We start from the raw sequence: 20,997 nt of genomic DNA on the forward strand, positions 1-20,997 counted from the left end.
TCCTGGTGCCAAGTTCAGTGCTCTCACCACCAGACTACTAAGGCTTCCTTTTGCTACACTGGTCGTAGTAAAGGGGCTTTCAGTGGGAAGATGGTGCCAGCGGCATAGGCTGGAGAAAATTTAGAGAGAATTTCTCAAGTTTCTGGGTAGAACCTGGAACTAACAGGAGTATGCTAGCCCTTAATAAAGTATGGGTCTGTGGTGACATGCATTTTCATTACTGCTTCCTGTGCCTTTAAAACTGCAGAGGGAATCTGGACATCTGGACAATGGGTGTGGTCTCCCAGTAAACCTCCGAAAGAGCTTTATTTTTCCGAGGGCCTGGGAAAGCAGAAGTTCATTTCAGGCCAATCATTCGACTTCAGAAAGCATAAAGGGAAGTTTTTCAGTGAACTAGAAATATCAAATTTAGAAGGAGAAATTCAAGAAAGAAAATGAGTCCCCCGCAATGGAACTTGAAGCAGTCCCTGGCATTGGCAGGTGTCAGTTCTCTGCCCCCCCAACCCCTCCATTCAGTGCTCCTGATAGTAAATCCCAAGTCTCCCCCCACCAAGTTCCCCAGGGAGGCATTGTGTAACATCCCATGGCAGAGAAAGCACCGATGCCTGGAACTTCTCACATGACCGGCTTATGCATGAACAGCTGGATTTGATCACCAGAAGGCCCGTCAGTTGGAGCAAACAAGCATTCTTCACTCTGTTTTCCAAAGGCTTGCTGCCACAGTAACCAACTTCATTTGCTGTGCCCCCCACAGACTCCAACTCTTTATGCTGTGCTTTCAAGTCACGGCATCATTCAACCACAGCTTCCCCAGAGTTTCTTGGGTGATCATTTTATTCCTCTGTTTCCCACCCCACCTTCTTCCCCCAGTGATTTGGTGGCATCATGACAGCTCAAGCCAGACCCTTCTTAGTCTTCTGCCTTATGAGTCTTCTTCTTCAGCCACAAGATGCCCAAGACCCAGAAATGGTCCAATACATCTTCCGACGCTTTCAGATGTTAGAGGTAGGTATGTTGGAATGGCCATAGAAATGTGTTGCTCCTTCTCGAACTTCTGCATTGTCACTTATATTTTAAAAAAAAACACATGACTTACTTTTCTCCTGTTCTTACTGTGACCATCTTGACAATGAAACATGTTTCTGAAAAAGCAGGTGCTATTGTTTAAGAGAATATATATTTGTGAGTATGTGTGGAGGGAGAGAAAGAGAAAGAGGAAAGACAGAGACAAAAGCTATGTTGGAGCAATGAAGAGACTTAGCCTTGAATTCTGGAAGACACGGATTCAGGTTTTCCTTCTAACACATACTGGTGATGTAACCCTGGGCCAGTCATTTAACTTCTCAGTATCCCAGTAATTTTTCAAGACTGTATGTTAGAGATGAGTTTCTGGCCTGCCCTGGTAAAGGAAGTTTCAGTCCCTCTGTATGTATGTGTTTATTATATTTATTTCTGTATTTTTTTTTGTCCAGATCTTTGGTTTCATTGGTAAGGGGAATTCCAGTGAGAAACCCCTTCTAAAAGTTAAATTATGTGCAATTTACAGTCTCGGAGAGTCTCCTGGGACACCGTGACTTATATGGGCTTACTTTGCTGGTAACGTGTCAAGAACAAGCTTGAACGCTCATCTTCCTGACTTCAAGCCCAGCTCTCTATCAACTATATTATATCATCTAAGACAATGTGGAGATAGAAAAGTAATATCATTTTTAGTCATGCAACTCTCTCAAATTGATAGTTTCTTCTGGTAATTTGCTAGATCAGCACCAAAATTAATGAAGAAAAATAAGTCAGAAACTTAATTCTGGGGTTTTTTTTCTCTTTCAAACTGAACCCAATTTTTTAAATGAAGTAGTCCACAATTTATGCTAATTAAGAATAAAAGAAAGAGTATGTGATCCTGTTTTTAGTACACTAAGTTCTGATCAATTTTTACTTTTTTCTGTCAAAGCACGTCCTATACCTAATGGTTATTTGCTATCATTTTCAGAGAAATTATAGATTCCAAAGTAATATCACATTTTTTGTTTACAGTCCTGATCAAAATACTGCCCTTAAAAGGGTAGCCAAATTACAATGACTCCAAGGCCACAAAACTGAATTTTCAGAGGTGAGAGATCATTGCTGTTGCTTCTCCTGCCCATCCCACCTCCTTAAACACATAAATCATAGTCATGGACACTTGGCAATCTCACAACTGCCCTTTAAATAATCCCACCTTGATTACACGTACCTAAATCCCTTCAGGTTTTCCTCAAAATAAAATTGCACAACTACTTACATGTATATCTATAGTTTGCTATTCTCATGGCTACAAAATTGTTTCAGAAAGATGGGTGTAAAATATGGAAAGAATATCAAAAAAAAAAAAAGTCAAAAATGGCCACGCTGGCCATTTCCCCATACCCTGGAACTGTCATTTTGAAGGGAAGGTCAATGCCACTCAGTAAATAAAACAATTTCATTCTACGTGTTTTGCTCTACTGGGAAAGGAAAGAAAAAAAGAAAGGAAAAAGAAAGGGAGGGAGAGAGAGAGAGAAAGAAAAAGACAGAAAAAAAGAAGAAAGAAAGAGAAAGGGAGGGAGGAAGAGAGGAAAGAGAAGAAAGAGAAAGAAATACATAAAATAATTCCATTTTTTTCCATTTGCTAGTAATTATACATTAGGAAATAAAGTCTGAAATCAGTATTTGTTTTCTGACTTAAGCAAGGGCTGGAAAAATGTCGCCAAGATACAAGGGCATACATTCAAGAATTCCAGGAATTTTCTAAGAAGGTCTCTGCGGACCTGGAGAGATGCCACCTTTATAAGACTGAATATAAGAGTGAAATGCATCACTTGGGGGGAAGAGTTGAAAGAGCCCAACGTGAAATTGACTACCTAGAATACATTAGGACATCTGAGACATGTATAGAAGAGGATAAGATGGTGATGGAAAAGCAGATAAAAGACTCTGAAGAAGAGCAAAAGGTCAGGACTCTCCTTAACTCAAGTAAGAAAGATTTACCTTTTCTAAACCTTCCGCACCAGGTTCCCACTCTGGGGTGGGGGAAGGGCTCTCTACACATTAAATTAGAACAGGAGTTTGTAGATCTCTTTTGTGTCATGGACCCCTTTGGTGATCTAGTGATGCCCATGGACTCCTCAGAATAATTTTCTAAAATACAAATACCTAAAATAAAATATGTAAGATTACAAAGGAAACCAATTATATTGAAATAGTTATGGTTTTTAAAGCAGTTTGTGGACTGCAGATTGAGAACCACTAAGTTACAGTGATAACTGAGATGGGGCACAACCAGGCTTTTGCCCCAGAATGCCTGGTTTAAAGAGTGCTAACAGCATTTGCAATGCTTTGGTTTACTAAGGTGAACTCTTCCCTCCTGTGACTATGTTTCCCTTACTCCCCAATACCAATGCCCCAGTGTCTCTGTGTCTCCACCACAAGGTACATCCTGGCCAACTCATTTCTCTACTGAACATGCTTTTTACGCTACTTGCCCCAGGCATAAGCATTTTTAGTTACAGCCCTACCTGAAGTATTCAATGGGTAGAATAGCTCTGGTCTTTAAAAAGGTAAAAATATACACATAAAAGAACACACATGCATATACAGAGGAACATAAAATAGGTCATTCCCACGTGTGCATACATTGGTCACCTCTAAGAAAGCAGCATTTCCACAGAAATGTAATTATCAAAAGATCCCAGGCCAGCCACGCAGCAGCAGATGTTCCCTAGGCTGACTGAGCTCCAGGAAAGTGGGTCACACCTTCCGCCTGGTTACAACTTCCAGAAAGGATGGAGGGATGATTTAATCTCCCAGAACGGGGAAGACAAGAAACTGTCTTAGCAGCCAGGAAGAGGCAACCTTCAATGGAAAAGTCAGAAAATAAGGTACTCAGTAGAACAGCAATACACATTTCATAACTTCTAATGAGAACTCGGTTTGTATTTTATTTAGCCTGTTTATGCAGCTTTTGAGCATGGTTAAACCAACCAGAAAGGGCTAAGATTATAAACTACGTCAGGCACTTGAATTCTGTAACCCAATTTCATACTCAAAGCTATGAGATTAATAATATTTAGAAATTTACACAGTAAAAATAAGCCCTGTTTCTGTGTGAAATAAGGGGATTGGATTGGGTGACATCTAAGGTCCCTCCCATGTCTAAATCTATGATCCCATGAGACTAATAGAATTACATAACTTCACATGATTATGTTAACCTCCCATTGTGACATGAGAGGATGCAATATATATACTAGAACCCATTCATGGAATTGGGATTATTTGCAAATTAGTGTACCAAAGTACTAATAAGCAAGGACTGAAATGGTCCTGCCCAAAATAGCTAACAAGCAGCTAGATGGCTCATTGAATTGAGTGCAGGGCCTGCAGTCAAGAAAACCAAAGTTCAAATCTGGCCTCAGACACTAGCTGTGAAACCCTGTGCAAATCACCTAACCTCTGTTTAATACACCAGAGAAGGAAATGGCAAACCACTCCAGTATCTTTGCAAGAAAACCCTATGTACAGTATGGTCCATGGGATCATGAAGAGTTGGACACAACTAAACAAACCACAAAAATGGCTAACTCCAATTTAAAATTTTATTTTATTTTAATTTTAAATGTATTTTTATTTATTTTTGACATTCTGTTTAAAAACTTTTTGAGTTTCAAATTCTTTGCCTCTCTCCCTGCCCTTACCCATTGGGAAGGAAAAAAATAATAATAATACCAATTTTTTTAAAACAACTTTTTATTAAAAGTTTCCTGAAAGTTTTCGAAAGCAGAATTTTCCCCCTTTTATATAATTAAAAATTTACTAATTTTACCTACTTTGTTCAAGATCAAAAATACAAGACATGATAGTTCTTGTGAAGTTTTTCATTAGGACAACAGGAAAGGTAGTGCAACCAAACCAGAGGTAGGAAGGGAACAGGTATGGCCATTTACCTGGAAACTGTACCAGCACTTCTACCAACATTGAGACTGCCTACACCCAATGTATTTAAGTTATTTAAAGAATATGGTCACTGGTACTGAATCATGAACTAGTAGAAATTAAGCATAAATAAGAATTTGTTGTTATTGTCTTGTTAACATTCACATATTTTTAATAATACAAATAAGTCAGATTACATGGTTTTTGTTTGGTTTTTTTAATATCTTTTGGGGAGTTCAGAAAGCCTCAGGAGACCTAGCAACAGAAGTGTTTTTATGGTGGCCATACCTTAACCAGAGATTCCTCCAGAGAAAAAGTGCAGTGCCAAGTCAGGGTGTCCCTTGTATGCTTCTCTGGTCCATAGCCTTGCCAGTCCATGAGACCTTGAAGCTTTCTCTGACAATGCCAGGCATCCAGGACTTCTTGACTATGAATTCCTTGTCTGTACTAATCCATAAAGTTCAGCTCTCAGAGAACCTGGTGTTAGCTAAACCCTTTCCTTGGAGAACAAAGAAACAAGCTCAGCAGGGAAGTTCCCACATAGAGGGAGATCAGGAGTAGAGGGAAGCCGAACAACTGAGTGGCCAGGTCTCAGAGTGAGAAAAAAATCAGAGGGAGAAGAAGTGGCATCAGATACAGATAGAATAAAGACCAGAAATTCAAAACAAAGTCTGAGAGGCAAGCTCATTAAGGTCATATCTGAGTCAGATGACAAATTATCCAACAAGCCACACAAAGATTTCAGGTATAATTTGTCACATCCTAATATCATATGTTGTAGACCCATGAAATTTTATCTCCAGCCTTGATCCGGCCATCTCCTTTCTTGTTACTCACCCAAATCCCTGTCATCTGATGTACCCTACATTTATTCATTTCTAGAAAATTTATAGGACAGTGAGCATCATTCTTTCCCCTAAGAAGTCTCCCTGGACAACCAGGCGCTAGGCTTGAAGGCTTAACTAATTCTGGCACATGAAGGTGATGACCTGGTTCCCAGGTCCTGTACTCTGGTCCATATCCACCCCACTTCAAATACTGGAGGTGACTGATGCCTGTGTCTGTGGTAGTCAAGGATTTCAATCAATTGACATGCATTTACTAAACACCTACTTTGTGCCAGGCATTGACTAGGTGCTGGGGGTACAAAGAAAAATAAAAACAGTCCCTATCCTCAAAGATCTTATATTCTCATGGGGAAGGCAACATATTCACAGGGTAGTAAATACAGGGTATATGTCCCCAAAATGCACAGTAATTGGGAAGGACTGGGAAATTCAGGAAAAATCTCTTGAAAGGAGTGATGTCTAAGCTGAGCCTTGAAGGAAGCTAGCAGTTCAAAGATGTGGAGGTAAGGGGGAAGGGCGTTCCAAAAATGGCAGTCTGTGCAAAGGCATGGAAATGGGAGACAGAAAGTCATTGACAGAACAAATCGGCCAGTTTAGCTAGAGTATAGAGTGGATGAGAAGGTATAAGCAGCCTAGAATCATAAACTGAAACTAGATTGTGAGGATTTGCACTCAGGAAGATAAGTGGTCCTGATTTCAGGCCCAGCGCTCTATGCACTATAGCGCCACCTAGCAGCCACATGAGTACGTCTTCTTAATATAGGCTATATGCCTATATTACCATAACATAATATAGGCTATAGTGTCATAACATCATCCCTTTTGTCTAGTTTGTTCTTTCTGAATAATGCATACTCAGTTATGGTGAAGATCTCTGGTGGACCTTGTACATTACCCATATTTTATACATTTCTGTATAGATATTTGTACCCTAGGTTTAATTGCTGCCTCCTTTATTAACTCTGACATTTGTGTGGCTATTGTGTGACCTTAGACAAGTCAATTAACCCCATATACCTCGATGTCTTTTTCTGTCATTCTACAGAGGAAGGTTCTAGAACCAAAAATTCTCAACTCACGGAGTTGTGCAATGTGACAATGTGAGCATAGCAATATACAAACTATACAACATATCAGCTATCAGCATCACTATTATTATTGTAATTCATAGTCCACAGAGGTTCCTGTCTTGGAGGTTTATCAATTACCATACTCTTTGACTCATGCCTCTATTCAGGGTTTTCCATGGAAACATTGGAATTTGGTTCCTCTTAAGCTGGCCTTTAGGTATTTACTTTCCTCCTACCAACAAGGAAAGTTACCAAGTCATTTGAACTTAAAGAAGCCTGGGAAATGGTACAGTTCTAGGCGAGGTTGGATACTCCATCATGGGTGGGAAACCTGCGGCCTCGAAGCCACATGTGGCCCTCTAGGTCCTCAAGTGTGGCCCTTTGACTGAATCTAAACTTCACAGAACAAATCCCCTTGGATTCGGTCAAAGAGCCACACTTGAGGACCTAGAGGGCCACATGTGGCCTTGAGGCTGCAAGTTCCCCACCTCTGCCCTAGCTCCTTCCCCAAAAGCACATAACACAATTTTGGAAAAAAACCTCACACCACCAAAAGATAAAGTCCTAGATGCACGGTCCAGTGGGTCCCAAGGCCAGTACAGAGAGATCGCCTTTGTCTTGGCACCAAGGTCTTGACTATAGTCTTTCCTACAGCTCCAAGACAGTCACTGCTCATGTAGCAGCTCTGTCCTGTCTCAGACACTTCAGTTCTCAACCTCTGGACTCTGCTCTGTAGTTCCTCTCTGCTTGCCTCAGGCATTTCTGATCCTGTCCTTCAGCTTTTTCTTTCATGACTTCCATCTCCAAGAAGCTTCTTTTTCCTCCTCCCAGGAACCTCTGCTCTTCTCCGGGAGTCCTTGCTACTTTGTGTATATGTTCCAGTCCATTGCACCAAGGGAAAGCAAATCCTCTTCGGAAGGAGTCTGTTCCTATAAACTCACTACCCAAAGTCCTCTTGGATCTTTCTGCATCTGCCTGCCACATTATTATAAGTACCCACTGTGAGCAGACCTTTGTGCGAGGAACTGGGGAAGATACAGGGATTAGGCGGTCCCTTCCCTTCTGGAGAACACAGTCAAGTAGGTGAAAGCTTTTGTTGTTCAGTCATTTCAATTATGTCCAGTTCTTCCTGACCACATTTGGGGTTTTCTTGGCAGAGATACTGGAGTGGTTTGCCATTTCCTTCTCCTGCTCATTTTACAGATAAAGAAACTGAGGCAAACAGGGTGAAGTGACTTGCCCACAGTCACAGAGTTAGTAAGTGTCTGAGGCCAGATTTGAAAGCAGGTCTTCCTGACTCTGGACAGCTGGGTGGTAAAGTGGATAGAGTGCCAGGCCTGAAGTCAAGAAGACCCATCTTCCTCACTTCAAATCTGGCCTCAGATATTTGCTAGAAAGAATAGAACCAGGCCTGGGAAAACATATTTTTGATTCTTATAGACAACAGCTAGAAACAACTTCAGTTTGTGAGAGGGCTTTGGCAGTAATCCTCTAATTTTTAGTCAAATGCAGTTGAGCTTAGGAAGAACAGTGAATTTGTTGCTGGCAGAAATGTATAACAAAGGCATAAATGTAGAGCAAAGGAACTAGGGTGGAGGTTTCCCACTCCAGCTGTACCTTTTGTTTTTGCTCCAAGTTGATTTTCACAGAGACAAGGGATATAATAGAAAACAAAAAGTATCTAGCTACCTTAGTTTCACATACAACTTTCGTGGTTCTTCTAAAAAAAAAACCTTACAGTGCTTTGAAAGGACATACAACTGGGCATGATAGGTGTTAAAAGGAATGTTCTAACCCCAAATCAGGTAGAAGACTGAGATCAGGGGCCCAAGAAGAGTTCAATTCAAGAAACAGATTTAAAATGCCTAACGACTTCTCTAGTTAGTTGAGTGATCAAAGTAGGCTAGGGGTTTAAAAGAACTGAAAGTAGCTCCTGGAGCTATCAAGCTAAAGATAAGCTGGCCTCCTCCTCCCCCTCCCCCTAAGCTATATACAGCCGCCCAAGACCAGCAGTTAGTTGCAGAGTAAAGCAGCAGCAGCAGCATCAGAGGTACCTAGGAGAGGGCAGGACCAGCAGTGGACACATCCACAGGGAAGGACATCACAAAAATAACAGACTAGCAGAAAACTCACATTCAGAGGAGGAAGCAGTTCACCCAATGACATCACCAGAAGATACTGATGGTTCTATAGTGTCAGAGGTCTTAGTTATCCTAGATATGTGTTTCTTGGCACATGTTACCTACTCATGTACCCCCCATATGTGTCCCCCAATCAAACGTGTTCTCCAAGAGCGTTCCTTCTCCCACCAGTGGAAGGGTAACCAAAGGAAGAATCTGTCCAGGCCAGGGGTGGCCTGGTTATCCCACCCCTGGTAATCCACATGCAAGGTGGAAATCTTGCTATGTTGCTTTATTAAGTATCTTTTGCTTTGAATTAATTAATTAATTAATTAATAAAAGAAATATATCAGAAGAATCCTGTGAGCTATGTCTTTGACACACCCACAACAAACCTCAAACCTGGGGCAGAGTGGGGCTCATATCTGCAGAATACTCTGGATACCAAAAAGGCAAGCAGTATTATACAGTGCAGGGGAGGGGGGGGAGGCAACAAAAGCCCCTCTCCCCACCCCTGCTGAAAAAAATAAAATAAAAAGATGGGAAACTCCAATACGGACAAAACTCACTCAAGAGAGAGGGGAGAAAAGATGCTGAAACAGTAAAGAGGAAAGGGAATAATAGACATTTTCTGCATCCTGATCAGCAGGGAAAGGTGAGAAAAAAAGAAGTGGAGGAAAGTGGAAATAGTCTAGATGTTAGTTTTCAACATAAAATCTTCTCACAAATGAGAGCTGAGGCCAGCATCTGTTGGCCTTGGGCTTTAGCAGGAATTTACTAATTATATATCTTTCATATATGAGCAAGCCAGCAAGTCACATCTTATTATGAGAAAAAGAGAGAACCGTTCCAGGAAAAAGAAAAGAGGCAGGGAGGCGTTGTTTTCTTTTTCTCTTCATTTCTCCAGCGCTAAGCCCAGAACTTTACACAGAGTTGGTCCTTAATAATAGTTAGTGGAATTGAGAAGGTGGCATTTGAGTGAGGCCTTGAAGGGCATCTTCAAGCCAAGACTGGATGACTTTGTCAGATATGTTATAGGAATTAATACTTTAGTAGAGAGGTAGCAGTACAGCAAGAAAGTCTGCTTCAGAGACAGGATGGCCTGGGTTCAAGTCACATACTGGCTGTGTGACCCTGGACAGATCCCCTTATCTCTCTCCATTCTAAGCAGTGGATAGAACACTGGGCCTGGGTCAGAGAAACCAAGTTCAAATTCAGTCTCAGACCCTTAACTAGGTGCATGGCCCCTGGTAAATCCTTTAACTTCTGTCTGCCTCAGTTTCCTCATCTGTAAAATGGGGATAATAACACCTTCCAGGGTTGTTGTGAGGATCTAATGAGATAGTAATTGTAAAGTGCTTAGCACAGTGCCTGGCACATAGTAAGCTCTATATAAATGTTAGCTAGATAATATTTGTAAGGCACTTTGCAAACCTTAAAGTGCTATAATCTGCTTTGGTAGAGGGACATTGTTCACTAAGGAGTTCCCTATACTTACCAAGATACTGGTCTTATCCGTACCTAGTTCAGGTAGAGTTAAACTATGAGACTTCTGAGGTGCCTTCCAACTCTGAGATTCTGTGAACCTTATTAGATAGATAGATAGATAGATAGATAGATAGATAGATAGATAGATAGATAAAATCTCTAGAAATGTATGTTTCTAGAGACAAAACTTTTCTCAGAAGCCAGTAGAGACTGAAGACCTATCGAGGCCATAGAAGAATATAAGGTACCTGAAGTCTGATCAGTACAGAGAGGAGACAGACATGAAGAAAAGCTAGAAGTAGGATTTAGTTTGACACAAAATCCTTTTCCTAAGCAACAGCTGAGGGTGCTTCTGTTTATATTACAGTTTTGGAAGAAGCCAATTATAGCTCAAATTTCAGCTGAGCAAGTAACATTCATTCAACAAGCATTTTTTTTAAGCAACTGTTATGTGTAAGGCACTGTGAGAGGTGCTGGGTATGCAAAGAAAATCGAAAAATAGCCTTAGCCCTTAAAGGACTTACATTCTATTGGGGCAGAGGGCAGGAGGAAATAGAATACTTAGGCAGATCGATATCAATATTGATATCTACAGGTATCGATATAAATAAAAGGCCAGGAGAGACAGTGTCCCATAATTGGTGGAAAACTGGTCTTAGCTTTGAAAAATTTGTGCTCAAGTCATAGAATCACAGAATACTAGAGTTTGAAGATGTGTCAGTGGACATTTAGTTTAACTACACATGAAAGGTACCCCCACTGAAACAGATGTCCAGCCTCTGCATAAAGTCCCACTTCTGACACATACTGGCTATATTCAACCTTCTAGTGCCTCAAACAACTCTCTAAGACTAGAGGTTTCACAGAAGGTGCCAGTCTGCACTGAGAGAGGGAGTTTCTCCACCTGAGAGTTCCTTATACCAATGAAATCACAAGTATGGCTTTTTTAAGGCCCTCAAAATGCCACTAGCAAGCATCTATCCCAAAGAGATCAAAGAAAGAAGAAAAGGACCCACACGTACAAAAATATTTATAGCAGTTCTTTTTTTTTTTTTTATAATTGCAAAGCACTGGAAACCAAGGAGGTGCCCATCCACTGGGGAATGACTGAACAAAGTATGGTATATGAAAGTGATAGAATCCTCTGATGCTATATGAAAGGATGAAATTAATGTTTTAGAGAAACCTGAGACTTGAATGAATTGATGCAAAGCAAATTGAGCAGAACCAAGAGAATAATTTCTACCGTGACAACACTATAAAACTGATTAACTCAAAAGACTTAAGAACTTTTATCAACACAACGGCTAACCATGATCCCTAAGGGTCTTCCCTTCCCAGATTGATTTTTTTTTTTGACCAGGTAAAAAAGGTCATTCTTTGCCTCATTTCTTACCTAGTCTTAATCACTGAATGGACATTGACTCAGTCAAACTGAGACTGAGAAAGACTTTAGCTTAAAAAGGCCGAGGTTTCCCACTACATTCAGGGCCATCTCCAGTTGTCTTGAGCTATATCTTGCCAGTGCACCCAGATGGCTCTAGAAGAGATAATGAGGCTGGAGACTTTGCACAGCTTAAATCCAATTTACTCACTTAAATCCAATTCACTCGCAAGTCACAACATCATCTTCCTGATGTCCTTGTCCTCTTTGAGAACAAAGGACAAACAATGAACAAGGACCAACCTCCTGACAGAGAGGTAATGGACTCAATATGTAGAATAAGATACATTTTTGGACATGATCAAATGAGAATCTGTTTTGCTTGACTACGTAGATTTGTTATTAGAGTTTTTTTTTCCTTGTATTCCAGTTTGAGTGAGGAGGAGCAGTGTAAAGGAAAAAATATAAATGCTTATTAATTTTAAAAATGAAATTTAATTTTTTAAAAGGGAGGGAAGAAAGAAAAGGTTTGAAAGCCCATTTTAAATAATTCCTCACTCATGAGCCCCCAGAGCAGAAGATAGGCATGGCAAACACAGTTTAGATCAACAAATGCCAGCATAGCAAGTCAAAAGAGATAGTAATAAAATCAACAGAGGAGTGAGGTTCCAGCTAATTGGCAGCAGAGCTTTGATTTGTACCCAGATCCTCTGATGCCCAAATCCACTCTATCACTCTTTCCCGGGAGGGGGAGTCCACAGTCATGTGCAAAGTACAATAGATCTGTGCAATAGATCAGTGCCAAATGATAGCTCCATGTATAAATGGGTTGGAGGGAAGTCTTCTTTCTTTCAAGTTGAGGAAGAATCTTTAGTTCCTTGAAGAATGGAAGTGCTTCAAAGGGAAAATAAAGGGGGGAAATTATCTGAAGAGGCAGTGAGGAAATTCAAACCTATGTCAGGAGTCTGTAGGGTAGATATGTTAGGAAAATGAAAGATGATGATAGATTAGACAGGTGATAGATTAGATAGATAAGTGATAGATTAGATGGATAATTGATAGATTAGATGGATAATTAATAGGTGATAGATTAGCATAACTGAGTGAGCATTTATTAACTGCTTACTATGTGCCAGGCACTGTGCTAGGCACTGGGAATCCAAAAATAAGAAAACAAGATGGCTCCTACTAACAAGGAACTTACATTCTAATATGGAAAGACAAAGTATAAAGATGAGGAGGAAAGGGAGGAGCAAGAACGAGGTGCCTGGGATTGTGGAAGTGGAGTTGGCTGGATGGTGAGCCAGAAGTGGAGAGTGAAGACCATGACAATGAGGACCACTGAATATTTGGACTGAGATCATAGGTTTAAGGCTCTTCCTATAGAATGAGGCACTGGACCCTCTGAGACTGAAGGAATAATGAGAAAGATTTAAAGATACCACTGAGAGAAAGGTGATCCTAGTACTGGACAAAAATAACAGAGAAAAATAACGCTGGTCTGGGACTCCCTACAAAGGGGGTGGTTGACCTGGCAGGGACAACAGGACGGTATGCCGTATCAGAGAAGGTGTCAGGGGCATGTTGGAAACCCTCATGAGACTTGTCAAGGCTAATAACCACTACTCATTTCTACTGATTCATGTGAGGATAAAAGATAATGACAGGAGGAACCTAAAATTAATAAGGATTAGCAAGTCCTAAGCAAAAAACCAAAGTTGTTTGCAGGAACAGGTGATGTTTTCATTACTGCTATCTGTTGAAGATGGAGGACATAGAGGAGAAAGGTAGATTTGAACAGTGAACAGCTGTTTAAAAAGATGGCATCTGGGAATAAGATTTGAATTTCTGGACTATAAGTCATTTATTAAGCATTAACTATGTGTCAGGCATTATGCTAAGTACTGAGGATCCAAAGAAAGACATGGTTCCTGCCCTTCTGGAGCTCGTGTTCTAATAAGGGAGACAATATACAAACAACTAGGTACACACAAGATATATACATAAATATATGATAAAATGGAAGTAACCTCAGAGAGAAGACACGAGCATGGAGAAAAGGCTTCTTGCAGAAAGTAAGCTATTAGCTGAGCCTTAAAGGAAGCTATGGAAGCTAGACAATGGAGATGAGAAGGAAAACATTACGGGCATGGGGGAACAGAATATAACATGAGATATAGGAATTATTTGGCTCTTGGCCCATGATGGAGTGCACCTATAAAGGTCATTAAAAAATATGTTTGCCTGGAGAGGTATTTAAACTGAAAGGGGATAGAGAGGGAGAAAATTGCCCTCATAGATCTTCCAAGTCAGAATGCAGTGGATATAACATCAGAAGAAAATGATTATTAGAGAAGACTAGTAATTCACAGGAGACAATATCCAAGAAAAGCATCATAATAAAAGCACCATGACCTCAGATGTCCATACATAAATGCACAGAGTATTCAATAGTGACCTAGAGATCTCAATAAATGGAGATAAAGCTTCATGAGTATGACCAAGAGTTAATGGGCTTGAGCTCATGACAAAACTATGGTTATTATTGTTCTAATTATCATTATTATATTAAAACTACTTAGTAGTTTGATGCTCACAAAACATTATATATGCATATATATGTATATACATAAATACAGGTCTCTTTGTATGTATATACATAGATTATATATATATATATAATTTTATCATAGCAACCTTTTGTAAAAGATGCTATTAAGCCCACATTTTTTATAGGGGGAAACTGAGGCTCAGAGAGTTTGTGATTTGTAACGTGACACATAGCTAGTTAACGTCTTAACTGGGATTCAAGTCCAAGTTGTCCTGAAAATTGTACAAGTCTAGCATTCTATCGAGTATGCTATACTGTTATGGAAGGATAGAGGTCATTGAGAAGAAGCAGAGTTGATAAAATATTAGTCAGTAGTATGATAATCAAAAGAATCTAATGTGATTTTGGATTATATCAGTAGAAGCAGAATGACTAGAGATGCCACTATATGAGGGTCCATTGAATGAACTGGTGGGGAGGCAGGGGAGAGAAGAAGTCGGGGCATTTATCCTAAAGAAGAAGAGATTTGGAAACACAATAATTGTTGTCTTCAAGTATTTGATGAGCTTTCATGTAAAAGACAAGCTAAACCTCAAGTCCTTCCAATCTAAATCTGAACTTCTATAAGAGGTCTTTCCCAACCCCTCTTATTTCTAGTGCCCTCCCTTTATTAATTATTTCTTATTTGTCCTGTCTTTATCTTGTTTGTACATATTTGTTTGCTTGCTGTTACTCCCATTAGATTGTGAGCTCTTCAAGGTCTGAGACTGTTTTCTGTATCCCCAGTACTTTGCATAATGACTCGCACATAGTAGGTACTTAATAAATGAGGGGAAAGGAATAAGCATTTATATAGTGCCTACTGTGTACTAAATGCTTTACAAATATTATTTCATTTGATCCTGGGAATAACCCTGGGAAGTAGGTGCTGCTATAATACCCATTTTATATTTGAGGAAATTGAGGCAAACAGAAGTTAAGTGACTTGCCCAGAGTCACATATCTAGTAAGTAACTGAGGCCAGATTTGAACTCAAGTCCTCCTGACTTGAGCTTAGCACTCTATCCACTGTGCCTTCTAGCTGCCCATTAAGATGTTTGTTCACTGACAGACTGACTAGCTCTGCTTGACCCCAAAGGGCAAAATTTGGAGCAGTGGGTAGACCTTGGATAAAGGTCCATTTAAGCTCTATATAAAGAATAATTAGCATTGTCCAGAAGTGGGCTGAGTTTGCTCAGGAGATAGTGCATTTTCCACAGGGGAGTCGAGAAAGGGGGTTGGGGGAGGGGTTTGAGTACTAGGGCCTTCTTGTTAGGAATGTTGTAGACCATAATCGTGCTCAAACATAGGTGGATTATATGACCTCAAGGTCCCTTTCTGCTCTGTATTAATTATCTACTATGAGCCCAGCACTGCACTGGGCATCTTAAAGAAACAAAAAATTCTAAGAATGAGGAGATGCTGAAATCAGCTGATAATAATAGCTAGCCTGTAAGATTTGCAAAGTGCTTCTCATCTGGTCCTCACAACAACCCTGGAAGATTGGTGCTATTATTCATTCCCACTTTACAGATGAGTAACCTGAGGCTCATAGAGATGGGGTGAATTGACCATAGTGATGCAACTAAGTACCTAAGGCATAAACTCAGGTTTTCCTAACTCCAGGACCTGTGCACTATGCACTACGCCACCTAGCTGCCACTATGAATATCATCCTTTCCTATCTTAAGAATCTTGGGAACTCAGCCCAAGAGAGTATTATTTCCCTTCTGAGAGAACTCTTTACAGGGGATAAGGACTAGGACTTCCAGGTGAGGAAAATCCCTCTTCCAGTGCAGTTTGGCACATCATCCTAAACTTTCAGTCTAGAAAGTTGTCTAGAACATCCAGGGTCACACAACCAGTATGTGTCAGAGGAAGGACTAGAACCCAGGTCTTTTTGGCTTCAGGGCCAGCTCTGTATCTACTATTCCACACTGCCCTTCCAATCTCTTATACTAAATATTTATTGGGATATTTTGTAATCTTCCCATGCCTGGTATTGGACCTAGAAGGAAAGAGAATAAGCCTTCAAGTTTTCTGAGAATGCAGATACCAAAGATGTACAAAATAACCCTTTCCATTATTTTCTCTCTCTTTATGTACAGGCTGTGACAACATGTTGACAGGCATAAAGTCAATGAAGATTGTGAAGACGACCAAAGATACACATGGTTGTTGGATGAAAGATATCAGCAATAATTCCACCAAGATTTATTTCTTAAGCGGCTCCAGGAACAACACCATATGGGAATTTACCAATATGAAGGCATTTATGGAAGGTAAGCCCACACCCCGGAAGCTTGTCTTGCTGCTGTCCTGGCAAGGCACTGGGCAGGTGGTCTATCGGGGTTTCTTATTCTTCCACAATCATGGCACCCCCAACGAGATCATCAAATACAACCTCCAAAAGAAAAGTGTGGAAGATCGGATGCTACTCCCAGGGAGCTACGGCATACCAGTCTATCAGCATACTCCCTGGACTCACATCGACCTGGCTGTGGATGAGCACGGGCTCTGGGCCATTCACAGAGAGATAGACCACCTGATAATCACGAAAATAGACCCTGAAACAATGGCCGTGGAGCACACTTGGACATCATTCTGCAGTAGCAGAGATGCCGAGGCAGCCTTTCTCCTGTGCGGGGTCCTGTATGTGGTATACAGTAGAGGCCGCCAGAGCTCCCGCATCATCAATTGTGTCTATGATGTCCTGGGAACCATCAACAAGCAGGACATCCCTACCTTGGTCTTCCCCAAGCGGCAGAGGGTCCACTCTATGATCCATTACAATCCCCAGGAGAAGCAACTCTATTCTTGGAACGATGGAAGCCAAATCATCTATAAGCTCCAGACCAAAAGAAAGCAGGCAGGGCCTTAGGAAAGTTGGCAAGTGGTGCAAACCAGGTTTGTTTCTGAGGGACAGTGTCTATGGAAGATTTTGAAAATAATGCTCCAGGCCACAGAGATCTCTTGCTCTGAATGAGAAAGTAGTAAACAGATATCTCTTCCCTATAATATTATTTAGACACATAGTCTGGAAGTGAGACTGCATATATAAACTATCTTTTCTTTCTTTCTTTTTTTTTTTTTACTGGACCTATTTCATTGAAACTCCCAATGAAGAAATCCTCTCCACCAATGTAGATGCAACAATGCTACCACTTATACAGGCTTAGAGAACCACCTAGGGCACTAAGAGGGTCCCTCAGCTAGTATGTGTCAGATGCTAGACTTGACCCCAGGAATTCTTGACCCTGAGCCTGGCTGTCCACCCTCTACAACACCCTGACTTGCTTTTGCCCTCCTATAATACCGTGTAATGGATAGGAAGGTAGCTTCATAGTCAAGAAGACATAGGTTTAAGTCCAGCTTTTAACACATTCCAGCTGTGTGACCTTGGTCTCAGTGCCCCCACTCTAAGCCTCTATGTGAGTTGTAGGGCAGCTGCCAGTGTGCATTGATAGAGGGATCTTACTCACTAGGAGTTCCCTACAATGAAATCACAACTCCAATTCTCCATCCATCCCCCTCCCCCCCCAAAAAAATTAATCTCTGAATAATGATCATGATCATTTCTTACTCAGAAATCTTCTATGGCTACCCATTGCCTCCTGAATTATTATTATTATTGATGATACGTACAGCTGACATTTAGAGTTTGCATAGTGCTTTACCAGCATTAACTCATTTGATCTTTACAATGGCCATGTGAAGTAGAGAGTGAAATATTATTATCCCCATTTTAGACAATGAAGTCAAGTGACTTGCCCCAAGGTCACCTAGCTGATAAATGGGCAAGATTAGAACTGGTGTCTTCTGATTCCAGACCCAAGGCTGTTTCTAATATGTCATAGCTACCTCCTAGTTAGGTCCAAACTCTTTAAGATGACATTCAAGGCTCTTCGTAATTTGGTCCCAAACTACAATTATTATATGTGTGTGTATATGTATGTATGTACACATGTATTTACACACATGTACACAAACACACACCTTTGCTTCTGTCTTTAATTTCCTTGGAGGTATAAATGCAATAGTGAGATCACTGGTCAAAGAACATGGACAGTTTAGTCACCTTCCTTGTATAATTACACATTGAAATACTACTTTCACAGTTCTACCAATACTATATCAGTATGCCTATCTTTTGTAACCTCTCCAACAGGGGGTGACCCCATCTTTTTTCATCTATCAATGTGCCTGGTATGATGGTAAATCTCAGAATTGTGTTCATCTGCATTTCTCTATAAATAATTTGGAGCATGTTTCAATGTCATCATCTATAGTTTACAATTCTTCTATAGAAAATAGCTTGACCACTTATCTCTTAAGGAACTGCCGTAATATTCTGCTTCTGTCTCTCTTACAACCCTTATTACATTCAACCTTGCACTTTAGTTATTTGTATTCATGAGTTCCTTGAGGGCAGAAACCATGTTTTCAACTCAATCCAATAAATTTCTATTAAGCACCTTGAGTTTTTCATTTATAGATCTCAAAGAACAGAGACATGGGGCCACACTCAGTTCTAACGACAGATTTACTGGTAAAATGTCCATAGTATGCACACACAAAAAATCAGTTTCACCAATTTCTTCCCCCTCCCATTCCAATTTCTCAATTATCCATTCTGGTCTATAAGATGTAAAGAGGAATGCTCCATAGTTCCAGGAAAACCAGCCCAGTCCCAAACTGCAAGCTATGTCTGGGTAGCACTGCCTTACACTCAGAATGGCAAGAGGAACTAGGACCTTTTATAGATGTACCTTTCTTGGATAAAGTAGAGTCCAGGAACCTCTTGAATATCCCAATCATGTGTCAGTTAAATAAGGATGAATACAAAGGTTGGTAGAATTCCTCTGGTGTTAGGATTTGCTCTCATAGATTCTATTATTCAGTTGTGTCCTACTCTTCGTGACTCCATTTGGAATTTTCTTGGCAGAGATACTGCCAACTTTGCCATTTCCTTCTCCAGTTCATTTGACAGATGAGGAAACTAAGGCAAACAGGGTCACATGACTTGCCTGGGGTCACAGTGCCAGTAAGTGTTGGAGGCCAGATTTGAACTTGGGAAGATGAGCCTGACTCCAGGCTCAGAACTCTATCCATTGTGTCACCTAGCTGTTTCTATCTATTTCATTCCTCTTCTGGCTTTACTGCTGACTCTCCAGACTTCTTCCCCTCTCCCCAAGAAACCTTCTTGCCCTAGTAGATGCCTACACCATCCCCTCCTCCAACTAGAACCTCCATTTGAAGAAGTGACCAAGCCAGTCATATGCACTCCTCTTTTGCCTCCAATGCAGACTCTCCAGACTGATTCACCTTACCCCTCCATGGGTACCTCTCCTCTCTTTTAGCCCCCATTTATATGTTGTCTTCCCCATTAGAATGTAAGCTCCTTGAAGGCAGGGAGAGTCTTTCTTTTTGGCTGGTTTTTGTATCCTCAGTGCTTGGCGCAGTGCCCAGCACATATAAGCATTTAATACGTGCTCTGTCTATCTATCTATTGATCTATCTATTCCTCCTCCTTTTACTGAAAGAAGGGGGTAGATTGAACAGTATTGGGCCTATTGTTTGTATAGCACCTCTCAAGGCATCAGAGAAAATAGAGCTTATCTTTGCGTCTCTGTCAATGTCCAAAAGGCCCCACACAGACCAGATGCCCGTTAAATACCTGTTGAACGAATGAATCCCTCTGCAGATGAAGCCAAGAGATCCCACTTAGGATGAAAATACACAGCTTTTCCTCCCACTGCCTGAATTGAGTTAAACAATAATTCTGTTTGTGTAAGCAACATATGCATCCATTTCACTTCTGAAGCAGCTGCTTTTGAAAGTCTTTAAATCAACCCACTCGTGCATTTGAATCCTACTGCCTTTTCCTATACCCAAGCTCCTTATCTCTCTGCCTTTACTCCAAATACCACCCACTTCCTCCAGAAGCCAAAATGGTATAGTATTAAGACTTGTAAACTTGGAATCAGAAGAACTTTAGAACTCTGAACTAGGTCCAATCTTAGCTCATTTTCATTTTGTCTCTCTGGGCTGAAGTGTCCTCATCTGTGTAGCTCCCACTGGCTTGAGACCTAGGCATTCTCTGGGCTTCTCTGTCTATAGCAGGCTACACATCCCACCTGAAATCCTGGCTCCAACATTGCCAGGGCTCAAACTCCCAGGTCCAGCAGGGTCACCACTAGCCTTAAAACTGAGAACAAAGGACACAGAACAGAAACAAACATACTCAGGCTCATTTCTTAGAGTCAGGGTAAAAGAGAGGGAGTTCAGGGGAGGGAAGCCCTTCCTCTTTCAATAGTCTAATTCATGCTGCTTGTGCTATATGGCAGGTGAACTTGATTTTCACCTTCTAGACACAGCAAGAAAGTATGTGCAGAAAAGAGCATGAGCCAGAAAGCACAACTGTCTCAGTTTGGCCAGTTTTTAAAGACTCGGCCTCTTCTGACTGCCCAGCTAGTCAAGGGAGGCTACCCCCACCCACAGGTGGGGGACACAGAAGTCTCTATGTTAGGCAATCTGGACATGACTC

The 20,997-nt window shown here is 40.9% G+C and overlaps 1 protein-coding gene across 1 annotated transcript; it reads left to right on the forward strand.

The window, feature by feature from the left end:
- The first annotated feature begins 479 nt into the window (after positions 1 to 479).
- On the forward strand, positions 480 to 18,924 carry LOC114033990 (olfactomedin-like protein 1). The gene is made up of 3 exons (XM_027849624.1): positions 480 to 1,005; positions 2,706 to 2,991; positions 16,559 to 18,924. Exons 1-3 carry the CDS (start codon positions 886 to 888, stop codon positions 17,329 to 17,331), a joined length of 1,179 nt encoding a protein of 392 aa, XP_027705425.1. The 5' UTR covers positions 480 to 885; the 3' UTR covers positions 17,332 to 18,924.
- Positions 18,925 to 20,997: the final 2,073 nt, after the last annotated feature.

This window comes from Vombatus ursinus, unplaced genomic scaffold, assembly GCF_900497805.2.
Source record: "Vombatus ursinus unplaced genomic scaffold, bare-nosed wombat genome assembly UNPS02007822.1, whole genome shotgun sequence".
NCBI lineage: Eukaryota > Metazoa > Chordata > Mammalia > Diprotodontia > Vombatidae > Vombatus > Vombatus ursinus.

What these genes read in the sequence shown, in the direction of transcription:
- LOC114033990 (XM_027849624.1), top strand. Translation starts at nt 886, where the DNA reads ATGACAGCTCAAGCCAGACCCTTCTTAGTCTTCTGCCTTATGAGTCTT. An exon ending in GACGCTTTCAGATGTTAGAG is followed by an intron (nt 1,006 to 2,705) that starts GTAGGTATGTTG and finishes TTCTGACTTAAG; the next exon opens with CAAGGGCTGGAAAAATGTCG. An exon ending in CAGGACTCTCCTTAACTCAA is followed by an intron (nt 2,992 to 16,558) that starts GTAAGAAAGATT and finishes CTTTATGTACAG; the next exon opens with GCTGTGACAACATGTTGACA.